The sequence below is a fragment of the Gambusia affinis genome, linkage group LG16, assembly GCF_019740435.1.
Source record: "Gambusia affinis linkage group LG16, SWU_Gaff_1.0, whole genome shotgun sequence".
Lineage (NCBI taxonomy): Eukaryota > Metazoa > Chordata > Actinopteri > Cyprinodontiformes > Poeciliidae > Gambusia > Gambusia affinis.
In genome coordinates, this window is record NC_057883.1 from 6,798,531 (window position 1) to 6,817,075 (window position 18,545).

The following is an 18,545-nucleotide window of genomic DNA, read 5'->3' on the forward strand; positions in this document are numbered from 1 at the left end:
TCTAAACCACTGTTTAAAGGTTTTTATTTTTTGTTCAGTTGAAAGGTGAGGTTAAACCCAGTTTTAAATATTTTGCTTCCTAAAATGTATTTTGTTTTTCAGTGCAACATTGAATGTGGCTCAGTAAAAGCATGATGCCGCCACCACCGTGCGTTACGGTGAAGATTGTGTGTTCAGGAATAATTTGCTGCTTGTGTTAGTTTAGAATTTGGATTATGAGTTTTAATTATGCGCAGACGGAGTTTAGTTGACTTCTGAAGACCACTGGATTTTATTAGCAGGTATCAAAGTGAAGTGGGGCACATTTACCATTATTCCATCCATCCATCCATCCATTTTCTTTACACCCTTCTTCCCTAATGGGGTCGGGAGGGTTGCTTGTGCCTTTCTCCAGCTGCGTTCCGGGCGAGAATCGGGATACATCCTGGACAGGTCGCCAGTCTGTCGCAGGGCAACACAAAGACTTACAAGACACACAACCATTCACACACACACTCACACCTAGGGAGAATTTAGAGAAACCAATTAACCTGACAGTCATGTTTCTGGACTGTGGGAGGAAGCCGGAGAACCCGGAGAGAACCCACCATGCACAGGGAGAACATGCAAACTCCATGCAGAAAGACCCCCGGCCGGGAATCGAACCCAGGACCTTCTTGCTGCAAGGCAACAGCTCTACCAACTGCGCCACTGTGCAGCCCAGTGGCGCAGTTTTTTTTCGTTATGAAAAAAAAAAAGATGTATTAATTTCCTTTCACCTCATTGGTTACCCTCAATCCAGCTAAATGAAACGGATTTAAAGCTGCAGATGCTATGTGACCTTTAGGGTGGGGGGAAAATACATTAGTTTTGACGAACAACTACTAGAGGAAATCTGTTGTAATTTTAAAATATAACGTGGAAAAAAAGTAGATCTAAATTAACTGTTATGGTAATTAAGCACAATTATTCAATAAAAAACAACTGAAAAGAAATAGCTACTTTAGTTTAGTTGTTAGTCAAACCTATTAAGGTCCATTGTGGAAGTTTCCAAAGAGCCACAAGTTGTAAACCCCCCCGGTCTGTAACATAGAAACCCATTAAATTAGTTTGTAGTTATAATATGACACACTTAATAACACTTCTGGAGTTCTGCAGGCTGGTTGAGCGCCACCAGAGACAGGAACAGTGAAACGCTTCTCTCCAGATGAGCCCAATCCAGAGATTTGCTAATTCGTAATCTGATTACTGAGTTTTATTATCAGATCAAGGATCATCTCCGGACCTTTTGGTGTCACTGCAGCTGTTGAGCTTAATAGGCTGCTCTGCTAAGTGCCTTTAATCCATTTTACTTTTCAGAGCTTTTGAAAAAAAAAAAAAAAAAAAAAGAAAAACAAGGGGGAAAAAAGCTTGTGGTTTTAGAGGAGCTAATAAAAGCCCTTATCTTACAATAACAATGTTTTGTTTTTGTTTTGCAAGAATTTTTTTTTTGGTTTGTTTTCCTTTTCTTTTACCTTAATGGTTTTGATCACCATCGTTGTATTTTCCAAGGTTTTTTTTTTCCGCCCTTGTCAGCGGCGTTGTTTTGTTTTGCTTGTGGAGGAGGCAGATGTTGCCGGCCGGGGGTGGGGTCATCATCCAGGCAGGGGGAGGGGCCCCGATTTTCATCTGTGATTTGCAGCCATCTGCCTCCTTCCGTCTGTGCTGTCCCGGTGCCCTCTGGGATTTAAAGAGAGAGAGAGAGAGAGAGAGAGAGAGAGAGAGAGGTCGTGTGTGTCGATGGTCGATGATAGTGAGGTACACTTAATAATAATGATAATAATAATAAAAAATGCAGTTAGAACCCACAATGTTCCAAACTGAGCAGCGCATTGTGAAACCAGGCAAACGGCTAGAGGAGGGAGAAAAATGTGTGCGTGTGCGTGTGTGCGCGTGTGTGGTGACAGGACCAGAAAAAGGATTTCCCCCCTCTGTGTTGCCATGGAGACAGCAGTGGATGGAGGATGACTGATTTCCTGTACAGCTGTAGGAAGAGAGAAAGAGGTGGAGTCCGGTGAAGTGAGTGAAGCATCCAGGTTTTCTTTGCCTCTGCTGCACCAGAGCATTCTGGGATATGTCTTCTTCCCCAAGTTTTGGAAATTTACCAAAAGGAAAAAAAGAAAGAAAGAAAGAAAAGAAACCTTGGACGATAATCTTTTCCAGCTGCTGATTGGAGAACAACACGTGGAGCTTTTTTTTTTCTTTTAAAGAGAGAAAGGATCCGCAGAAAAACACTGAACACTGATCTGACGATAGCGCTTTCTGAAAATGGTTTATGAAAAAAAAGCAACTTCAAACTGTAACGCTTTTTATTTTTCGTCCCTTCACTTTAACAATCGAGAACAAATTCTTTTTTATTGTGACAGTAGCAGAGCAAAATTGTTTTGTGAACAGAGCACGACATGTGGTTTTTACTGTTTTTTTGCAGATTAAAATCTGAAAAGTGTGGCATGCTTGTATTCAGTCCTATTTGATCTGTTGTAACTATAATGGTGCGCTCACACCAAAAGCGTTTCGAGTGCCAGGCGCGTCTGGTTTACATTCAAAGTCTATGTGGAGGCCGTCGTTTCGAGCGTCTAGTGCTGCGTGATTTGAGCCATTTGGAGCCTTTTGAGCGTTTGATGCGTCCAACGGAAAACAGCGGCTAGAGCTGATGCATCTGACGTACCCTTGAAATAAACTTTGAAACCAGACGCATGAAATGTAGAGCAAAATGTCAAGCGTCTGCATTCAGGGTGCACAAGCGTCAAACCTGAAGCGTCGGACACGTTGATTGAGGGGCGGAACGCTTTTGGTGTGTGAAGCACACACCAAAAGCGTTATCTGAAAGCAGAGACCGTTTCTAAAAGAAGGAGAATCCTGTTTACAGTTTGTCACAAACCATGTAGAGCACCCCACTGTGAAACAAGGTGGTGGCAACATAATGTTGTGGGAGTTGCTTCAACAGCGACAGAAGAGCTGGTGAGAGTTAAACAGTTCAATGGTTTAGTTTAAAGAATGTCAATGGTGTGTTACAACGGTTCAGTCAAAGTCCAGACCTAAAAACAGTGATTATTTGGGCATTATGAGACCAATCTCTCTCTCTCTTTTTTTACGGAACATCTACAGCTACATCTACAGACTTGAAGACATATTTACAATTTGTTGTGGCCCGGTCACTGAAAGACTGAAAGAGTCTGAGGAGCAAAAGATTAGGGTGATGGCAAAGAGGCCTTCCCAACTCAAACACCAAAAGCTCATCATTAAATTGAAAACAACAAAATACAGAGAGCAACATGCGAAAAGCTGGTCAGCACTTACAAGAAGAAAATGGCTAAATATAGCTTAAATACAAATGCAGCACAATTTATGTAACAATAGAACTATTCAAACAAAAACAGCAGAAAACAACGGACCAATATTTCAGATGTGCTCTCCTTATATCACCAATATTTATATTGTACAGTAGAGGCGACGCAGAAACCAGTGTTGTGTGGTACACTACTGCCACCTTCAGGTCAGATTTAGTTATTGCTGACGAATGTGTTCCAGCAGAGGGCAGCATAAGCTAAAGAAATAGAAACCTTTCCTTTACTTCTCCCTCCTTTCTTTTTTTTCTTTCTGAAAGTTAGTTATATATTCATTACACAAATATTCCAAGTATTTATTGCTGTTAACTTTGATGATTCTGGCTCACAAATAGTGATGTCCCAATTCTGCTTTTCATAAAATTTGAATATTTTATATTCTACAATTATTTTACTAACTGCAAGTCAATTTACTGTACAGCATGATCAATATCAATACCTGTTTGGGGCTCCTTGGTGTTAGTTTTTTGTATCTTTGCATCGTGGAGATGATCTGTCTGTGGCTCTAAGAAACCCCACGTTGGTTTAATAGTGACTTTAAGTAACATGTATGCACTCTCTCAACTCTTCCTTTGCTTTCTGGGACACCAATTACCAAATTAAATGCAAATGTATGTTTAATCAGAAAGACAAATCAACAGTCCTGTCTTTTCCCCCCTCATAGCCCAGGTAAGGCATCTATGACTTCGCTGTTGGTTAAAGAGTAGTTTATCTCCAGAAGCCCAAAAGTTGTCCAGTTATGCACATTTTTGTCTTCCACTTAACTTTCTACTTTTATGCGTGGACACAGCACTTTATGAAAAGCATTGGATCATGTATCCACCTGGTGTAGGGGGGGTCAATGATGATCTGCTGGGCAATCATTGACTATGTAGCTAATTATAAATTTCTGTCAAAAATCATTCTTACTGTATTCAAATATATCGCTTTTGAGGTCAATCCATCCATCCATTTTCTGAACACCCTTCTTCCCTAATGGGGTCGGGAGGGTTGCTTGTGCCTATTTCCAGCTGCATTCCAGGCGAGAGGCGGGGTTCACCCTGGACAGGTCGCCAGTCTGTTGCAGGGCAACACAGAGACATACAAGACAAACAACCATTCACACTTAGGGAGAATTTAGAGAGACCAATTAACCTGACAGTCATGTTTTTGGACTGTGGGAGGAAGCCGGAGAACCCGGAGAGAACCCGGAGTTCACCCACCATGCACAGGGAGAACATGCAAACTCCATGCAGAAAGACCCCGGGCCGGGAATTGAACCCAAGACCTTCTTGCTGCAAGGCAACAGCTCTACCAACTGCGCCACTGTGCAGCCCCGCTTTTGAGGTGAATTAAAAAATAAGTTTGACTTTTTTAAATCGAATGACTAAAATAATTATACTCTGAACACATTGGGAAATCTGCACAGCGTAAGGTAAATAACAGACAGCAGCTCAATAGTAAGATACATGTACCTGTTTATTAGATGTGAGGAACATTAGTACCAAAAAGGCACAGAGCAGATCCATTATTACAAATTATTTTTTAACAGTAGGGTGACAAAAAAAAACAACTCTTCTTTTCCTGCAGGAAGATCCTTTCACAGAAAGGATTACGGGGCACAGACTCTTACAAAGCGTAAGTAGGACCATTTACTAAAGCCGGAGAAGTAAATCACAACGAAATGACGAAACCTCTCAATGGCAGGGTTATGCCTGCATGGCTGTGTACCTAGACATTTAAGTTCAATAATAATAATAATAATAATAAAAAAGTCTCGCTGCTGATCAAAAAATGACTTTGACACCTTCGATTAATTAACAGCTGTTGTAAAACCACAGGAAGAAACAAAGAGATTAATTAAAATTTCATAGTATTATCAATTTAAAGAAAGTATTTTATTCTAGATATTCTAATACTTAAAACTGACCTGGTAAAGCTGCAAAGAAAAGCGCGACTATCCACCTTACTCCTAGCCCCGGTGAGGGTTTACGTGATTTATGGGCGCGACTTCCGCCGCAGACCGGAACCGCCATTTGTTTACATATTAGCAACTCGCTAACCGGCTTTCGTGAGAGGTTTAAGGTTGTAAAATATGTGGGAATACCAGCGAAAAGAGCTTAAACGTTGTAATATTGTTTTGCCGCTACCTGAAGCTATTGAGGGTGGGATGGTGACTTTAAGAAGTGGCCGCAAATAACCCGCACATATAAACCATTTTGGGTACTTCATTCAAGTTTACACTTTTTTAAACCACATTCTTTTTGTTTCCTCATCTGTCGGTAGGCATAGAGTGTTATTTTTTTTTGAGCACGTCCAAAAGTAGTCACAAATTCAATTTGGTCTGATTATTAGAGTACAGTCACGACCAGAGCAACGGCTTCCGGAACTCCGCGAGGGCATCTTAAGGCGGTTTTCCACTGGAAAGACTAACCGGTTCATGTGTGGTCCGGTTCTAGCCCAGTGGGGAGCTTCTCCATATTACTGTCTGGAGCGCACAGCGGCGGTGGTCACCTCTACGCTTGTGTTCGTGGTTAAAGTCATATTTAGCTCCTCTGTACTGAGAAGCTGTACAGGTACTTCCGGTGGGCGCCGGAAGTAAGACCCATAATAGTTCCACAGCAACTTCTCCCAGGAATAAGGTAGATACTATATTATTAATTAAATTTGGCAAATGTAAGGATTTATTGCTGACACTCAAGGCAACCATGTGGAAATTAAACATCAGCCAGCCAAAACAGAATCTTAAAAATAAGAAAGTTGTGATATATGTGTAGCAGTTATTATTTAAGAAATAAGTTCATGACGCACACCAGAAGTTTGAGACCGCTTCAGACTGAGAGCTAAATGTGTTTGCTAGCATATCTTAGCATACAGATTAAAAATAACCAGAACATCCAACCTGACAAAATGAGCACATTTACTAAGTTGTATTTAGAATGTAAAAGTTTTTAGATTTAAGAGAAGTAAATCGATGAAACCATATAGATAAAATGAGTGAAGCCTTATGAACGCACTTGGTCCTGTCAATTCCTGAGCATGTTTTTATGCTAATGTGGGATTGATGTGACAGCTCCAGCTCCTCTATTGAAAACTTTAAATAACTCTTAATGCTGCCAAAAGTTTGTGTTGATGACGTCAGTGTAAAAAACAGAAAAATAGGCGTGTGATCCAAAATTTAAGTTTTGAAAATATGCAGAGAGGGAAAGCAGCCACAAGGAGCAGCAAAGAGCTGATAGGAAGACGGTAGTGCCTGGCTAAGTGTTTCCTGCCGTCAATGCTAGGGTTCAAAGGTTAGCACGGTCCACGCCTGGGTCAGATGGAGGTTCCAAAGCTACAAAATGTTTCTATTGCACTGTTACAATGGTTAAACTCCCTTTATTGCAATTCCAGGTAGAATTGGTTGTTTGAAGCACACAATCAACAGAATACTGCCCCTCCCCCACCTATTGCTGTGCATTGTTGGTCAACTGGCTTAATGAAAGCTGCAGCATGTGTCCCTTACTTCTAAGAAAGTTAAAATTAACAGTTGGAAATAAACACTCAGACCACAATCTTCAGCTTTTAACACTGTTATAAAACTACGGTAGACAAAAAAAGACAAATGTTTTGTCCAACGTAAAGTTTCTGTGAGCGTTGTTCTGTATATTTGCTTAAAGGAACAGTTTGAATTTTTTAAAAAGTGAAATTCTGTCTAACGGTTAGAAGCGGTTTAAATCTTTTCTACAGAACAGGAAGTGAGAATTCTTCCTTTCCTGTTTGATGAGCTACCAATTTAGCATCCATTATGGCCGCCACACATGTAGACCATACTGAAAGTTACAAACTGAAAACCAGTCTCATGTAATATATTAACAGTGGCATTCAGTGTTGTGAAACCACAATTTGTGAGCATATTAAATAAAAAAAACTGAGAAAAATACATAGTAATCGATGTGTGTTAAGAAAAGTTAACACTAAAAAACCTCACAAATCTTGTTGTTTTGGAACTTGTGACTGAAACTAACTAAACTTCGATGTGAAGTCCCTCTTCACTCTGACTTCTGAAACTAATGGATCGCAGAGTTGAGATAAATCCAGAACTGTTGGTCCCAGAAGCTAACAGCTAGTCTATCGTGCTAAGCTAAAGCTAACTTCTACTGGCTTGAAGTTACTCCAGTAAAAAAAGACCAACAGTGATTATGAAGATTAGATCCATTCTCAGGTTGTAATGGCTGCTTGTTAACAAAAGAAGCTGAGTAATATTTACACAGGAAACAGAGGCTGGGAAGCAGTGCGTCAACAATAATCATCCTCTGTGAAACATGTACAAAGAAGAGAACATAACGTGTTCATGGTCTGAATAACTGAGTGACAAAAAGCAAAGTGGTTTAAATATGAATAAAATAATGTTATTAAGTAACTTTGACCGGAAGTTGCTTTACACGTTTCACTGTCCGTTTACGTTTCACACAGGAATATTACTGGTGACGCACCGTCTCCAACCTCAATTTCCTGAGTAAATGACCAACTGATGTAAACATGACAGTGACTTAAAGGATCGTAAAATAGAGTTTACATAACATTTTTTGAGACTAGAATTTTATAAAGGCTGTATAGAAATCCTCTTTAGGCGTCCACGCATCTAGCAGTTAGCATGAGACAGACTTGGATGAAATGAAGATGCCGAGGTAAGCTAACTCCAGATAAGATCTCACTTCCCTTTGTCTGCTCATCAAAACATTAAAAGAATGTTGCAAATAACAGTTAAAACTGCAAAAACCTCTACATATCCTGGCACAAATGTTGCTTTTTTGTTAAAATATAAGATGTTCATGTTTAAAATCTAAGTGTAAGCAAAGTGAAACCTTGGTTTTTAATCTTACCGTGCGAACCTCTCCGACCCATGCCTGCTTTATGACTGTGGTTTTGTTCGTCCTGCTCAAGTACTGGATCTCAGTGTTGATTGTTCTGTCTTCTATTTCAAATAAATCCCTTTTTTTTGTGTCACTTTTCAAGACTCAAATTGCGTTCTGTCGCATTTAAAACTAAGAAACTATCAAACCGAAGACTAACCTGCCACGTTGTTGCATTTGTTCTTATGATCCGTAACAGAGCTCCATGTTTATCCACGCCGTCTGCAGTGAATTAACATGTCGGCTGTGACACCTGACCGCCTGTCTCGCCACGTCCTCAGGCCGTCTGGACTCTTACTGGGAGACTGAAATGCCTAAACCAGATGAAACCAGTTAGTCTGTTTTGTAGCTCCACATCCGTAACACTGCCACCGAGATTTGTTCGTAATACTGAATGACAGCAGCCACGCACAGGATAATATCTAAACATACACTAGATTTTTTTAAATATAAAAATACATCTAAAAAAGGTTTGTTTTTTTTGTTTTTTTGGTTGGCGGAGGATGTGAAATAAAAACAACAAAACAGATTCCATTAAAAAAAAAAAGAAGATAAAAATCAGCATTGATAGAAGGCTAGAAGTGTAAAAAAAAAAGAGACATAAAGCATCAACATGCATGGTTTGTTTTGGCTAACAGCTCCACTTTTGACTCCAGATCACACAGAATCGTATTTTGGCCACAAAACTCGACTGCATGCTGGAACATGTAGGCGCTCTACTCAGGCTCACTCCTGCCTGGAAACTCGGCTAAATTTCACAGGACGAGTAGAGAAACGTCGGCGGAACCGTCTAAACAGCTACAGAGCGAGCTCGACTCGCTGACTTAAGTGTGAATGAGAGGTTTAAGAGCTTGCAGAACCTTCAGTCTTCATGGCTTGAACGTTGGGAGAGGGCTGTGATTGTCAAGGCGAGCGTTCGACACCTGCATAGAGTTGCCAAGGCACGGCGGTGGTGTGTTCACATCGGTTTAGTTGACGTGAAGAAGAAGATGATCGTAGCTCCGGTTCGTCGCGCAGGAGGAACGGTGGACGTAGAATCAGAAATCTAGTTTAATTCCACTTTTGGTTTTTGGCTTGTAGCCCAGAAGACGTCCATCTATTTATTTACAAACAGTCCTGCTTGTCTTTTTTTGCGACCTCCAAAAAGCGGCTGAAACAAAAACAATAAAGATAGAAGGATCCCTTTTGTTACCTTTGAGCAAAAACAAACTCCGTTCAGCCATTTGTTCTGTCAACATATCTCTCTTCACCCAGAATCCTCCTTGCCTGCAGGTCAGTCTCAGGAAGTGGACGAGCGTTCTCATCGCTGGTTTGCTAACCGTTAGCAAACGCGCCGACCTCGACCGCTACCGTCACACCACGAACTCGGGCACCTCGTCGTTGGTCAGGTCCAGGGAGAAGTACTTGTTCGTCCGCTTGATGGGGAAGGGCTGCGGCTCGCCGAGCGCGCCGGCGCGCTGCTCCGACAGTCCCTGGTGTCCCTCGCCGTCGTTCAGCTCCTGGGCGCAGCCGAACGTGTAGCTGTGGGCGGTGTCCTGGCAAAGCTCCGCCCACTGCTGGCAGTCCTTCTGGTAGAGCCGGATGTCGTCCAGCGATTGGCTGTGGCGGTCCGTGGAGGACTGAGGCTTCCGGCTCGTAGTCGTCTGTGAATGTGAAAAGGAACAATGTTGCTGTTATACTTTTGCTAAGCGGTGCCTTTTGGTTTCCCTGGCGACCAAATGAGGTTGAAACCCGTTTCGGTGTGTAAAAATGGAGCGGCGTCAGGCTTTACAAGTTGTAGGATTTTTCTTTTGTCATTGGTAAAATAATTTCTCCCTCTAGTGCAAGACACATGCTTGTTTTGATTTTAATTACCCAGAATGCCCTGCGCTATAGTTAAATTCCTGCTTTACGAGCAGCCTTTGGTCTACCAGGCATTAACATACGCATTCGAAGAATAGCAAAAATGTAGTCAGTTTGGAGCAATAAAAGCAGGATATGAGTTTGAAACTCAATAGATGTTGTCCTTGGAAATACATTGCATTTTCATAAAATTTCAATTTGTCTGACCTCTTTCTTCCCCAATTGGAAATAAAGCGCTTCTATTTGCACAAAAATGTGCTGGAGAGCTACATTTTTTATTATTCTTGAATTGCCACGCTTTGAATACCTTTTATTGATACTTAAATAGACCTGGAAATGACTTTTTTCAGTTTCTTACACTGCAAAACTGTCTCATGCTGCTGTCAGATCAATCAGACCTTCAGTCATCCCTGTGGTACTGTTGCATGTTTGTGCTAAATTATGTGGCTTTCAAAGAGAGGGGGGGGGGGGAAAAGAGCCACACTGGCTGAACGTTTACCTCTGGAAGGGTGGAACCGACTGTGTTAAATTAGGCTGGACTGTATAACTGGGCTGAAAATAACTTCAAAACACTCTGGAGGTTTGTCGTCGTATTTCACCCTGTTTGCTTCGTCTTAGTGGCGTTGCCGCATGTCGCCGAAATGAGTCGGGAGTTACCTGAGGCAGCGACTCGATGCTCTGTCCTCTCATCTTGACGACGGTCTCCGAGGAGCTGGAAGTGGAGGAGCTGATGTCTTTTACTACCAGACCTGAACAGAAGCCAAAACACGAACGTTTTCGAGCAAATCACAGAAACGTGGACGCCGCGTGTCGTTCCCTGAACTTCCGCACCTGAATATCCGTTGGTCTGGTCTGGTGACCTCGTCAGCATGTCCTCGGTGATGTGGATGCACAGCTCCTGGTCCAGAGCCATCTCGTGGAGCTCCTCGTAGTCTTTGGGGTCGTCGACCAGCATCTCGATCTCTGCTGGGGACAAAAACAACGTCAGAGTAAAGAAAATACAAAATGCCTCAGTTCAAATGCCTGAAATTCCCTCACATGTACATCAAACTCTCAGCTGTAGAGCAGCTTTTACACGATGTAGTCCAAGAGGAAAACACAAACCTCCCACAAAAGGAAAAAGGATAACAAAAAACATGAAAACTTGTCAAAAGAGATTAATAGGCAGAAAATGAATCTTTTATCTGATTGTTAGAATGCAGACACAAACCTTTACTTTCTTCCTATCTACAAGGACGTAAAGAGGAATGAAAATCCTTGTTTATAAGTAAATAAAGTAGCTAAATTACAAGCATAGTGTGCTAATAAAAGAAACATGAGCTAAAGTTTAAAAAAAAAAAATAGATAAATTATTGAAGAAATAAATTTAAAAAAGGAAGCTTTTTAACATATCGGTATCATCCCGATACGATATTAACAGCCGACATTTATCACCATCTTGACGTAATTTGTTCATTGGCTGAATATAATATTGACACCGACATTGATTTTGATAATGGTGCAAAACTGAATGGAAAAAATATAGAATTATGGTACTAATGGAAAACGCGTAAAATAAAACGAATACAAAGATAAAATTATTCCCTAAATCCTGAAAATTCCTGTTTGAAGGAGCAAGTAAGACCTGTTTTTCCCTGGTTGAGCAGAAGAAAGTTGTTAAGGTCAGAACCATCCTGTGAGGCTGGTGTCATAAAACCTGACTGTCGTCTGCACAGCTGTGCATGACCATGTTTCCAGAAGAAAGGACACAAAGTTTAAAAAACACTGGACCTTCAAGTCTAACCTTGTGAAACAGAACATTTCACTGCACGTCTCTGTGAGCCAAACTCAAAAACACGTCAGCCTGAATACAGAACAAATGGGGACCACACAAACCATCCGCTCTTACCGTCGTCATCCAGGATGCGCTCTTTGCCGCTGCTCTCGATGCCGGAGGTGTGGGAGCTGCCGTGGCTGGTGGTGGAGGAGCTGCAGGTGCGCAGGGGCCGGTGAGGGGCCTGACCCGGGGCCCGGAAGCTGTCCGTCTCGATGCCGGACGTGTGCGAGCTGCCGTGGCTGGTGGTGGAGTGGCGGGAGAGGCGCTTGTGGTGGGAGACGCTGCCGGCGCTGCTGCCGCTGGCGCGGGAACGCTTGTCCAGCTGCTCCATGTCCAGCTCCAGGGCGTCGCTGATGTACGACTCCCGGTACTGCTTCTTCTCTGGAGTTACGACAACGTGAGAGAACTTTGACATTTAACACGCTGATAATAATTCACAATCTTAAAATTATTTCTTTTCTTTTTCTTTGCAGAAAATTGAAGGAGCACTGCAACAAGATGCAGTGCTAAGTAAAAAAACAACAACATGAAAACTTGAGCCTTTGCACACGTTATAATAGAACAATTACATTAAGACTCTGACTAACAGTTATTTTAGTTATTGGTTCATCTATTAATTAATCTGTACATTTTTCAGACAATTAATGATAGTTATTTTGAGAACCTGGAGTTTTTCCACTTAAGTCTTTTTTTTATATAATATTGCCACATTCCAAAAATAATGACCTAAGTTACTTTTTTTTTTTGCCAAAAGTGATTTTGTAAAAGACAAAAATAAAAAATAAAAATCACCACCTCATCACTAACATTAACCCTATTGTATAAAAAGGCTTCAATTAAAATTATTCAGGCTGTACCAATTATTTTATCACATTAATCAATTAATTGCCAAAATAACTGATTAATACTAATTATTAATAATAATAATAATATTAATAATTGGATTGCAAACGTTGCTTAATACAATGTTTCGTTTGTTTACAGAATTTGAACCAAGTGAATGTAAAACCGTCACTTCAGGAGTTTTGTGTAGAAAACATTTACAGACAAAGGTGTTTATTTAACCTTAAATGCTAAATTTATAGTTTTTTGGTACATTTTTGTCTTAATTACGGCTCATACAGTGTTGTTATTTCAGCAAATGGCCTTTTTTAAGTCTATACTCCAGTCAACGATTATTTGATCACTAAATTAGTTATTTCAATAATCAATTCATCACGATTAATCAGATTAAATTACATGTTTCAAGGCTTTTAAATGCTTTTGTTGAGCAGGTAAAGGGAAACTTGGTCACAGAGTAATGTGGGAGCAGAAGAAGAAAAGAAAACTGATGTATACAAACATCCTCTATCCACTGCAGTACTGTTTCCATGGAGACTGAATATGACAAATAAACAACCCGGATCATCCTCTCCATAGTAAAACAGAGCGTCTTCAGTCAGAGGCTTCTTCAAATTTGTTGTAATACAGACCTCTGCAGGAGATCTTCCCTGCCTACAGCCACCACCGTCTGTAATAACAGTTTAACTAAATAACTAAATCATTTAAGAGGTTTTCCTTTGGGGCTAATAAAGTAGTTTTAATTCAATATAAATATGCAGACCACACTTGCAAAGCCTTGCCTCGCTTTCCGTCCACTTCACAAGTATGCAGCACTTTTGTTCCGGTCTGTCCATAAAACCCTAATAGACCGGACCGCACGCCGCGGACACACTTTAGCGGAGCAGCGTGTGTAAATGAACGCCGAAATCACCTTCGTTCTCCTCCAGCCGACGGACCTGCTTGAGGACGGGCTGCAGGTTCATGTAGAGCCGGTGGCTGTTGCTGAGCAGCTGCAGCAGGTGGCGGGAGCGCAGCGGGCAGCCCGTGTAGTAGATGAGCTTCCGGGCCGAGGGCAGACCGTCGGGGAGGATCTCGAACTTTTTCCCCTGAGGAAATACAAACATAAAACATTTTAAAAGTGGCAGAGAGGCTGGAGGGTTTGGGGTCAAGCAGCGGACGGTCAGCCAAGCCCTCCTTGTTACCAAACAGCAGGCGGGAGTCAGCTCATGTTTCTGTTCTTTATTTTCTCATGCAGAATTTTGATGATTTTTTTTCAGAGAGAGGACTTGTTAGGGGGATACGTGGAAAAATTAAATCGGTTTATGTCTAAAAACATCTGTTTGTGTGCACACCTAAATACTTTTCTTCTTATTTGAACCACATTCTGACTGCAGGGCTGAGCCAACCTTTGTTTATTTCAATGTTGCTTTTTTAATGTGTAAAATATAAGCCAGCTTTTATTTCAATGACACAGAGCTGTTAGGAATAGTAAATATTCAATACGTTGAAACAAACAAACAAATCGTCTTAACGTAAATCACCGTCCGGCTCAAATTAAATGCCAAGACACAAAATATGAAGAAAGTTACAAAAAATCTCTAAAAATGGTTCCCGCTACATTTTCTGGTATTTAGCAAAAATGAAATAATTTTGGTAATTCTAACTAACTTAAAATAAGGAAAGTGTGTTCTGATTTAACTTCAGACCAACAAAAAAATGTTTCTGTCTTTTTAGCAGGTGTGTGAAAATATCTGGTCCCAACTCTAAATTATGTTTTCCAAATTTAGGTGTTTAATAAAACGTTAGATTACACTTTATTACATCATGTTTGAATATGAAGCGCTTTCAAGAACTTTTTACAGAAATCAAGCACTTTCCAAACCTTGAAAACACCTAATTAAAATCCAGGCATGTTTAAAAGAAATGATTACGGTTGAAATAATGTCTTCCTACATATTCCAGCAGCATCACAGGACTTTTCTGCCACTCCTGTAAAACATCAGGATCAAATTAAGGCCAGATGCAAACTAAAAAAATCTGCCAGTCTAGAACACGCTCCGCCTTCCTGGAATGTTTTATACCAAAGATAATCTCAAGTCCAGAGCCCCAAATCTTTCCCCCAAACCTTCCTAACATCTGGTGTTTATTGAACTTCCAGTCCGTCTGTCCGCGCCCCGCTCGCTCGCTCTCAGACTCGCCCGCTGCTGGATGACGTGAACCATGGGTTGGGTGAAGCTGGAAGCCTTTTGCTATTCTGAAGAAGGGCAGGAGAAACCGTCCGGGTCCAGGCAACCAAACCACAGCCCCGCCACGCCCCCCCCCCCCCCCCCAAAGAAAAAAGAAAGAGGGAAAACAGGACGTCTATCACAGCAAACCCCAAAACAAAATGATGAATCCAGACGTCTAAATTCTTTTTTTATTTTTATTTTTTTTAAAATCCAGATATCTTTCCAGGCTCTTTTCTGTGTCTGGATGGAGAAAAACGGCAAGCTGGCAGAAAAAACCCCCTCCGGCTATATTGAGAGCTTCTCTGGCTCACTTAGAGCAAAGCGGCTGCTGGGCTCAGCTTAACGACGCGCTGAGTCAGAGCAAAGACGAGGAGATTCAACAAGGTTCCCTTTAACGCCCGCAGGGTTAATAATAAAATCAATGAAGCACGAGGCGTGTTTATCAAAAGGCAGAAATTGCTTGTGCTAATTACTAAAACTCCACGTGAAGTATGCAGAGTGTGTTGGAGAGAGTGTGTGTGTGCTACAGTGAGGAAAGTCTTTCAAAATCCCCGATTGGTTCCAGAGGCCTCGCCGGCGCAGATAAATCTGCAGTTTGGAGGGAAAAACAAGGCCTCGCGTAAAGGTTTCCTGAGTAAGAGCTCGCTTTCCGCACGCATCCACTCCGAAGCCCAGGAGGATGCACCGTTTTTAATCGACGCTGCGGCTGGTCCAGGAACTCAGGAAGAAGAGCCTCTCTGAGGAAAACGACGTGCCGCCGCCATTCGACTCACCACAAAAACGAGTTTGCCCACGTTGGTCCAGGGGAAGTCGTACAAAAGCTGCCTGACCGAGCCGACGTTCTGCAACACAGAGAAGGGGAGAGAGGATTAAAGCCAACAAAGAAACAAGGACAACACTCCTGCAACCTGAGAAACGTCCTACTTCTATGCTGCATCGCTAAGGTATCTGTGCTTTGAAACGTTACAGCCGCCAACGTTACTGTTCTCTACTGAAAACAAAGAGAACGGGTGATCTAACGTAAATATGTTGCTTTGATTGATCACAAGGAATCACATTAAATTTATCCAAGTTCATTTATGAAGTTTATTCATCTGTGAAGAAGTTAAACAAGCATAAAAAAGTAAGTTTGACAAACTTAATTGAGTTATTAACATTTTAACATAATTTTTTTTAAGTTGCAGCTCCATTCTCATTTTTTCCCCCAGTGGTGAATAACTGGAAAGTGGAAGAAAAATGATTTTAAACTTTTAACCAATAAAAAAAATCTGAAAAATGTGGTGTGCATGTATAGTTCTGTCCTGTGAGTTATTACTTTGTAGAACCACCTTTTGCTGCAGCAGCAACAACGGATTACTTTATGATCCACCAAATAATGCAAAAATGACACGTAGAAATGTCTTTGGTCTCGCAAAAGTACTCTTTGTTTTGTTTTTGTTTGTTTTAACTTTTCAGCATTCTGTCACACCCAAAATCTTTTCTAGTTTCAAAGGCAAAAATGTTAGCACACTTGAAATAAGACAAAACTAAGTTACAAGTAACTTTTCAGTGAGAAATAGGAGCTTGTTGAATACAACAATTTCTTAATATTGATGAAAAAGTATTATTTCCACTGACAGATTATTTCATTTATAACATGGGAAAATATCTTGTAATAAGAGAAAGGACCTGCCAGTTGAACTAGTAGTTTTTCATCAATATTATGAAATTACTGACTTGAAACGCTCTTATTTCTAGCTGAAAAGTTACTTTAATCTTCTTTCAAGTGTACTAACATTTTTGCATTAAAAACTACACAAAAATACTTAAGATTTTGGGCTTTTGCAGTGGAGTGACAAAATGTGCAAAAAACTATGAACACTTTTGTGAGACCACAGACATCCTCACATGTCCTGCTTGCAGAGAATGATCCTAAATTGTTTTGAGACCCTAAAATATGCCCAATTCAGCCTCTTATAGGTAAGGAAGAGACTTTACCTGAAATATCTGGATTCCACGTAAGGTCAGACCCAGTGTGAGAGACGCCTCAACTTCCTTCTTATCCTGCTGACACGGGGGAAAACAGATGAGGAGAGAATTAAACAGAACACGAAATCCAGGTGAGCTGCCGGAGCTTTTCTCACCTTGTACAGCCTGTAGTAGTGCACCGTGACGTCGTCGAGCTGAGCGCACTCCTTTATGTACTTGAGGTGCGCCTCTGAGGCGGTGAGTGCAAACTGGTCCTTGTGCATGTTGGGGATGTGCCTCAGGATGTACTCTCGGCCACGCTTGGCTATCACCTGAGCAGGATGAGAGGCAGAGGGAGCCGTCAGGCTGCAGAGAGCGAAGAGGCGACGTAGGCGCCGAAGCCGCCAGGCGCGGGGCGAACAGACGCCAGAGAGGACAGCCTGAGCGCTGGCCAGAAACGTTGACCGGAAGTTCGGCCACTGAGCTTCTGGCTGATCCAGTAACTATGTCATCTCCTAAATCTGTGTGAGGTTTGCTTTGGGGAAAGCGTACATTCCAACAATTTCCTGTAGGCACCGGTTTGTGCTGCGATAAAGAGGCAGGGGGGCTAATCACAGGAAGCGGAGGGCAATCAGACGGGTGTGGCCGTCAGAGGGCCGATGTTACCAGAATAGTCGTCTTAAGGAACTCTGTGTGCCACTTTCAGGGTCAAAAATAAACTAGAACTCCCAGTTTTCATCGGGCCGCATGCTAAAACGTATGCAATAGTGTAGAGTTTTATCAGCGGCATATGTAGATAGTTTGCCACGAATCCAGGACTGTCCACTCTCAGGGTCAGGAAACTAAAGGTGTAAAACTGTGTGTGATTTAATCTCCTTATAAATACAACTGTTTCGTGAAGGCCTCAAAGGTTTCTTAGAGAACATTACTGAACAAAAAGCACTATGACGTCAGGGGAGACCCGAAGGGGTGGGTTTGGGGTGCCATGGCCCCTCTTTAAAAATACTGGGTACCTTATTGGCCTCCATTATAATCATGTTCATGTCATAGAAAACTTCTTCAATGAAGACATAAATGTTAAATAAATACAAAAATAAATAAATAAATTAAAATTATTATATTATAATATATATGTATATGTTTTTTTTAGCTGAAATGTTTAGAGGCCTGATCTGGCCATTTTGATTAAAAGTTTATTTATTTATTTATAAAAAGTTCCTGCAAGCAGAGCCACAATGGAGAGGTTTAGATATAAGCATATCTATGTGTCATAAGGGCCCAGTCAAAGTTCAGACCTAAATAAAAGAAAATCTGTGTACAAACTCACATCTAATCTGACTGAGTTTGAGCTCTTTTGCAAAGAGGAAGCAAAAAAAAAAAGTCTATAGCTGTGCAAAACAGGTGGAAAAATGATCGAAAAGACTTGCGGCTATAAACTTCAGTGAAGGTCGTTCTACAAAGTATCCAATTCGGAAAATCTGCAGTCATGTGCAGTTTCCCTCCAGCTTTCCCATTATGCACTACTTTTTGTCTGTCTAGTCTAATAAATACAATTAGTATACACCCGTATTTGGGAACAAAATCTGAAAGAAGGTGTAGTGAAATATCTAAATAAAAGAACATTTCCTAAATTATTATTTAAATGAAAGAA

At 41.2% G+C, this 18,545-nt stretch overlaps 1 protein-coding gene across 2 annotated transcripts in view; it reads right to left on the minus strand.

Annotated features, from left to right (window-relative positions):
• Positions 1–4,805: 4,805 nt before the first annotated feature.
• Positions 4,806–18,545, minus strand: part of frmd6 (FERM domain containing 6) — a 44,548-nt gene continuing 30,808 nt past the window's right edge. Inside the window, exons 9-16 of one of the 2 annotated variants that reach the window (XM_044143205.1) lie at positions 17,071–17,226; positions 16,925–16,993; positions 15,721–15,789; positions 13,651–13,825; positions 11,970–12,278; positions 10,913–11,044; positions 10,739–10,830; positions 4,806–9,882 (exon numbers count right to left, since the gene is read on the minus strand). In XM_044143205.1, coding sequence (XP_043999140.1) covers positions 9,592–9,882; positions 10,739–10,830; positions 10,913–11,044; positions 11,970–12,278; positions 13,651–13,825; positions 15,721–15,789; positions 16,925–16,993; positions 17,071–17,226 — 1,293 coding nt within the window. In that variant the 3' untranslated portion in view covers positions 4,806–9,591. The remainder of the gene's footprint in view (positions 9,883–10,738; positions 10,831–10,912; positions 11,045–11,969; positions 12,279–13,650; positions 13,826–15,720; positions 15,790–16,924; positions 16,994–17,070; positions 17,227–18,545) is intronic. The other variant, XM_044143206.1, reaches the window with a different exon arrangement.